At 36.7% G+C, this 7,232-nt stretch overlaps 1 protein-coding gene across 1 annotated transcript; it reads right to left on the reverse strand.

Annotated features, from left to right (window-relative positions):
• Positions 1–208: 208 nt before the first annotated feature.
• Positions 209–4,342, reverse strand: CBG01149 (the record flags this gene model as incomplete). The annotated part of the gene is made up of 15 exons (XM_002635878.1): positions 209–241; positions 291–347; positions 529–573; positions 620–695; positions 747–880; positions 1,002–1,074; positions 1,118–1,233; positions 1,279–1,389; positions 1,625–1,719; positions 2,652–2,776; positions 2,829–2,903; positions 3,091–3,142; positions 3,793–3,956; positions 4,002–4,121; positions 4,167–4,342. 15 exons carry the CDS (start codon positions 4,340–4,342, stop codon positions 209–211), a joined length of 1,452 nt encoding a protein of 483 aa, XP_002635924.1.
• Positions 4,343–7,232: the final 2,890 nt, after the last annotated feature.

Here is a 7,232-nt window from a genome sequence, read left to right on the forward strand (position 1 = left end):
TTTTCAGGGCAGGTGTAAAAGAAGCAGGAGCAAGAAGTTTTTGATTAAAAATAGGAGAGTTATGATTTCGTGAGCTCAGAATACGTGCCAAGTGATATGAAATCAGGGAATTGGAAGATGAAATTTTAGGAATTTCTAAATTTCTGAAAAATTTGAAGAAAGGTAAAAATTTTTATCAGTAAAATAATTTATACATTTTGTACAACAATTATTGACAGTCTTCAGCGGCTCCCGTAGATACCTGAATTCAAAAAATATTTGAAAATAAAAATCAAGAAAAAAGTACAAACCCGAGATCTTGACGTTGTGATAAGCATACTGTTCCGTTTTGAAATCATGGTTGCAGTCTGAAAATTTGAAGATTTGAAGACTTTTTAACCCTTCGACAAACCGTCAACTTTCAGCCCATTTATCATGGTTCCTGTGAAAGATATCAAAAAGTGAACAACTGATAAAATACATATCATAATATCACAAATATTTGACTAGTTGGGTTATTCTATTATAGTGATTACGGTAACAGCTTACCCTAGATTTTATCAGCGGTGTGTATTCTTCAAAAATGGAAGCGGTCTGAAATTATAAAAAATTCAGTTTGAATCTATTTTTAGAAATTTACTACCCTAGACATGACATCCTCATCCATATCCTCTATGATATCACAAACTGCACGTCCTTTGGTCTCTGGCATGTGTCTGAAAATTTTCTTTTTTTTTCCTAATTTTTTCAATATTATACGATCAAACCTGTACAGATACCAACCAAAAACAAGTTTTGTGACAACGAACGGCGCGAAAAATCCTGGTGGAAATATTGAATAAACTATGGGAAACGTTGCCATGAGCAATGAATTGATAGTCATCCCAATAAAAAGAACAGCCTGAGACACAGCGGTTCTCGCAGACGGAGGGAATAGTTCTGTGATAAACAAAATTCTCAGAGACATGATTCCGGTAGCAGTCGTAGATTCTCCAATACAATCTAAGGTTACATAAAAAAACTTTAGTCAATAAGCTCGAGCCGAAGAAGTAGGCGAGGAACTGTGTAGCCAGCATTAGGCAACTCATGGTGAATCTGAATATTTTGAAAACTCTTCTTTTCAATTTTTGAAACTAACAACAAAACATTTGCAATAAGCATCACTGGACGTCTTCCAAGCGAATCAATCATAATTGTGCTGGCAAATTGAGTAGGGAAAAATAGGATGGATAAAATTAGGTTAATATTGAGGGCCTGAAATATGTGAATTTCTTTATCTATCTGCATTTTGAAACCAACTTCCTGAACGGTAAAACCAACACTTTCATGTAAGGTGACATAGTACGTCACTCGAATGTTACTGGTGCTTAAATTGACAACGAATAAATAAGCTAGAACGACCTTGAGCCCCTGAAAGAATATGTTTCGTATACAGAACAGGTCAAAAGTACCGTATACACTCTAGCAGAATGTCTCTTCTGAATTTGAGTCACGTTTTCTCGGTCGCTGTGAAAGATATCAAAAAGTGGTCCACTGGCAAAATGTCATTATATTTAGATGACCATTTTATCAGTTTATCACTTTTTGATATCTTTAACAGGAAATGAGATATACAGACTTCAATTTTTTGGTTCCGATTACTAACCTGTCTCAATGTGTCGTCTTCCCAAACCTGCCGCAACGTTATATGCGATTCAGTAGTCAGATTCTTTTCCTTCTCAAACGAGACGAGCACTTGTTCTGAATTTTTCTATTTATAAGAGACATTTAAGGCACACTCTCTAAGAGAATTGAGATTTAAGCACATTTTCTGAGAGAATTGAGAGACTACAGGCGATGGCAATGGAAAAATTCAAAATGGTCCTGGGAGTCTGATATTGTATGTGGTGGGTATAGGGGCAACTCTAAGGCTTTTGACCATAGTACCCATAGGCCACGCCCCCTCCTGGCCGCGATATAATACCGTAACCCGAAAAATTATTTTCGTTCAAAATAATGATATCGACTCAAACGTTTCAGATTTGAGTTCCTAGTACTATTATGACTATTTTTTGTGTTGAGACCATGTTTCTACAGTAATCTTGAAGTAGAGAAAATTTCACTTTTTAAAGTTTTTTTTTCACTTTTTTGGAAATTTCTCAAAAATTTTCCATTGGTTAAAAAATCTAACCCCGAAAATTTAATACTTTGGACGTACTTACACTATAATACCATAATGGCATTGGTTTCGAAAATAACCCGTTTAAGGTCCCCTAATTTTTTATGTTATTATAGTATTATAGTGTAAGTAGGTCCAAAGTATCAAATTTTCGGGGTAAGATTTTTTAACCAATGGAAAATTTTTGAGGAATTTCCAAAAAAGTGAAATTTTCTCTACTTCAGGATTACTGTAGAAGCATGGTCTCAACACAAAAAATGGTCAATAGTACCAGAAACTCAAATCTGAAACGTTTGAGTCGATATCATTATTTTGAACGAAAATAATTTTTCGGGGTTACGGTATTATATCGCTGCCAGGAGGGGGCGTGGCTTATGGGTACTATGGTCAAAAGTCTTAGAGTTGCCCCTATACCCACCACATACAATATCAGACTCCCAGGACCATTTTGAATTTTTCCATTGCCATGGTGTTTTCGAGTTTCTCAGAGATTGTGTCTTAAAATTTGCCCTACTTGTGTTACAATCATCCCCATGATAGTACTCAATTGAGTCGGCAGCTTCCTCTATACGATTTTGACACACCAGCCATTTTGGAGACTCTGGAAAACGTGCAGTGACTATCAGCATGACTAGACAACTTCAAAAAATTGAGTTTTCAGATTGTTTGTAGTATGTTTCTTCTCACAAACCTAATAAGTGCGGTCAGTGGGAACACAAACCAACTATCAGTATTTCCGAAAACACTCGGGGATGCTACGGGAATCCTGCAACATTGATAAGTTTATCATACTACGTTAAATGAGCGCTGATTACTGTCACTCGTGATTTTCGCGAAATTCATGTGTTCTTGACAGTTTTTTTTCGTAGTTTGCACATTTTGCACGTTTCGATGATATAATTTTTTTGTCGGATACTGTCAATCTGAATTCTGCAAAAGAAAAAAAAACCCACATGATCATTTTGACAAGACCAACGAATATGATGAGTGCAGTGCATGCAAATCCTGCAAATTTTTAGAATGACATCTGTGAACATTTCCGACTTTTTCACCTGTTTTTTAATGGTAAAACGAACTGTTTGCAACAAACTGTTTTGTAACTTCAGAACCGCGAAGTATTAGAACCACTACGTTTTAGAGTCGTAACGTTATGGAACCATGGTGTTTTAGAACCGCGAAGTTTGAGACCCGCAACGTTTTAAAACCATGACATTTTAGAACCGCGACGTTTTAGAACCGCGAAAATTGAGAACCATGTCGTTTTGCAACCACGATGTTTAAGAACCGCGACGTTTTAGAACTACGGCAGTTTAAAACCGGGGCATTTTAGAATAGAACGTTTAAGAACCGCAACGTTCTAGAACCATGACGTTTTGGAACCACGAAACTTCGAAACCGCTATGTGTTAGAACCACGACGTTTAAGAACCGCGAAGTTTCAGAACCAGGGCGTTTTTACAACCCCGACGTTTTGCAACAGCAATTTTTGAGAACCGCGACGTTTTAGTACCGCGAAGTTTTAGAACCAGGACGTTTCACAACCGCGATGTTCAAAAACCTTGACGTTATAGAACTACGATGTTTTAGAATCATGATTCATGACGTTTAAGAACCGCGACGATTGAGATCGCTTCTTTAGAAGCCAGGAAAACTCGCCTCGATTTTTGTCAGGAGCACATTCTGTTATAAAAATGAACGTCAAAAAAGTCCGAAGCGGATGATGCACTCCAGCGAAAAACTGTGACAAAATGAACAGCTCGGATGCTTGAAAGTATGCAGATGATAATTGGCAAATTGCAGAAACTACAGTAAGCAGTGCTCTGAAAGAAATAAACCTACGGGAAAGCTTATTTTTCAATTGTTACCCTAGATAAATGATAACCCATTTCCTTCCCTTAGTCTCTGCAAACGGGAACACAAAAATGAGGGATACCAAACTCCCTACAGTTTCAGCTGATGTTATCATTGAGTTTAAAAATGAGATGCTGGAAATTAGTAATTTTTAGTGCAAAGAAAAAAAAACAAATCACCTTGTTACAGTAGGAGTTATTCCATAATGGAACCACAGAGTATGATTGCTCATGTCATGGATCGTAGGAGCCAAAATTGGAAAAGTCTGATTCAGGATTTCAGCAGAAAAATCAAAAAATACAAGGCATAGTATGGTATACAAAATACTTCCAGGTACTGGGATTTTTAATTTCATTTTTTAGCGCTCTATCGTTTTTTTTCTGACTGAATGAACGATTAAAATGTTGCAAAAAAAAGCATCCTTATCAGAAACGCCATTTTTTAAAGTTAAACTTTCGAGGTCAAATTATACCTGCTGTCAATTTTTTTCTAAAACCGAACTTTGGCTTTATAGTAATCGTGAGAAACAAAAAGTGCATCGCATCAGCATAGTACGTGATTTTTTATCACCGATTTTTATGCTTTTACAAAAGTGTTTCGAATTTTATTGGAATCAAAAAGTTCATAATAACTGGAAACTCTTCTTGTTCTGTGTCAGAAAACAGTGTGAATTAAGAAGTCTGAGAAAAAAAAACTTGTACCAGGGTTGTTTTGTATTCAGAATCCAATGGCGTTCACAGATTTTTCACACCATCTTTACTTTTTTTCAAAAACCTCAAGTTATAGGACCCCTACAGGGTGGCCGATAAGGACGTTTTTTGAGAGATCCTTAGCCCGGCGCCAAGAGATGATTTTGAAAATTTTTAAAAGGTACAGAAATTAGGGACCATATATAAGCAGTAAATTATGACATTTGGTATCATTTTGTTTTTTTGTTCGGAATTAAGAAGCCTTCTCCACATCAACCCAGGATTGAGATGTGGCACAAGACGGGGTGCATTTGAAATTATCTAAAAGAATCAAAGTGACTTATTAAAGCCGAAACATGGGCCGTCATCAATTTGAGCATTCGCCAGACTCGTGGGATCATCAAACGTCAAATTGAGCGAAAAAATGGCTACTGACCGTAGTATTGCAAGATACATGGTTCAACAAATGTCAAATAGGATTTTAACATTCGAAATTATCATGTCTACTGTAAAACATTCCCCCTAAAACAAGAAAAATTCGAGATTAAAGGCGCACGCAATTTCGCCGACGGGTCTCGACACGAAACTGGCGGGAATTTGAAATTTGATTTATTTTTCAACTACGCGCCGCCGGGTAGTCATTCTTCGCAGCGGCCGACACTTCCCGGGTCCCGCCGTCCACTGTTTTGCATTTCGTTTCCCACGAAAGCCGACTGCTCGCCCAGCCCTGGTGGGGTGCCGTAAAGATTTTCACTGATGAAACTCTTCCAAACAGTCGTAATCAGAGACAATTGTTTACAAAAGGTGACAAAAAAGCTCCTAAACTTATTTTTTTTCCAAATGGTCTTTTCCATAAGAGTTTGAAGGTTTTGGATAGAATAAAGGCAACCGGTACAACTTTTTTGGTTTTCGTTGATTTAGAAGTGAAAATTGGCTCGCAGGTCTGCCAAGATGTAGTTTTAGTGTTGTATTTGTTGCCATGGACCACTTATCACTTTGGCGGGCGTTTTTGGAACCATCAGTAAGACTGGGCATCGACTTGTGGATCAAAATCCACTATTCTGGATTGAGACGCCCATTTTCGCAGGTTTTTGAATGGCAGGTGATGAAATCAAAGGTGATGTATCAACAAAGCATGTGATTGGTTTCAAAAATTCCAAATTTTCAGATGTTTCAACTGCGGAAATCGTGAAACTTGTTATCTTCGAAGAAGATAACATTCAATAAGATCAAATGCAAAGATCGTACTTTTCCAAACAGAAGTTTTAGAACCGGTCATTTTGCAACAACTGTAAAACCAGTAATAGAAGAGCCCCTAAAATTTTAACTTTGAACGAATTTATCTCGGTTCCTATCAAAGATATGAAAAGTCGTGAACAAAATGTTTGTTATGTTACGATAAAAATGTAATCTGTTACTTTTTAATATCTTTTACAGGAAGTTAGAAATATGAGCGTTCTTCTATTACAGATTTTACGGTAATTATTACAGTCCTATCACTTTAAGAATATTGAAGGGAGTAAAACCTAAAAAATAACGTTGAAGATAGTAAACAAATGTTGAAGGAAGCCTGAAAATTTTGCATTTACAGAATTTTTTGAAAATTTCTAGTTTTTCAGTGGTTTACCGATTTCCGAAAGACACATGTTTTTCACGTTTTCAGTACGAAAACAGGAAAAATGAGGTGTCTTTTACAAGGGAGTTACTTGAGGGAGCAGGTTTAACTTTTTTTGAAATTTTGGGAGCAGATAGAAGAGCTTATGAGGATTCCAAATCTGTTAAAAAAATCAGCAAAATGCTCACGTGAGCTGAGTTATGACCTAGAAAAGTTTCCCTATGATTAAGCAATTTCTCGTGAAATTTTTTTCACGGAATAGTGTATTTCTTTTAAAACAATAGATTTCAATCAGCAGTGTGGTAAAGTGGTAAAATGGCAAGTTCAGAGGAGGAAGGTTGTAGGTTCGATTCCCCCGATCCCAAAAATTTGGCAAAAGTTTTTTTGTTTTATTTTAAGCTGCCATAACTGGCTCTGGAATAAAGTTTACGCAATTTAAACATGTTTTTCGGGAGTTTCTCGTTATCATTAGGCATTTCCCAGAATAAAAACAGACATTTAATTTTTGAAGAAATTCACTAATATGCTCATGGGGTCATCGAAGATTTTTCAAAATTTTTTATGTTTTTTTATTGAAAAAACAGTTGAGGATTCTAAACACATCGGTGGCATTCGATGACAAACTGCTGGAAACATATGTTCTTGGCACAATACGCGCATTTGACCATTGACAATGTTTTGCACCCAGATAATTGGCACTTTCCATAAACTTTCCGGTCGAAGCAATATTGAATTGGTCTGTCACATTTCGGAGCGCATCTGTCCACATAACCGCCAGAATACCAAGCATACTGTCTCCATTCTTGGAACATGGGAGAGCACATCTGCCAATATGCTTGGCTCAGCATCTGCAATCAAAAAATGAGGGACGTTTTCAACAACTTCAGAAACTTTGATATTCCGTCAATTCAAGAAGTTCATGAAGAACTTGACGGAATATG

The sequence above is a fragment of the Caenorhabditis briggsae genome (genome assembly GCF_000004555.2).
Source record: "Caenorhabditis briggsae complete genome, chrV, whole genome shotgun sequence".
Taxonomy (NCBI): Eukaryota; Metazoa; Nematoda; class Chromadorea; order Rhabditida; family Rhabditidae; genus Caenorhabditis; species Caenorhabditis briggsae.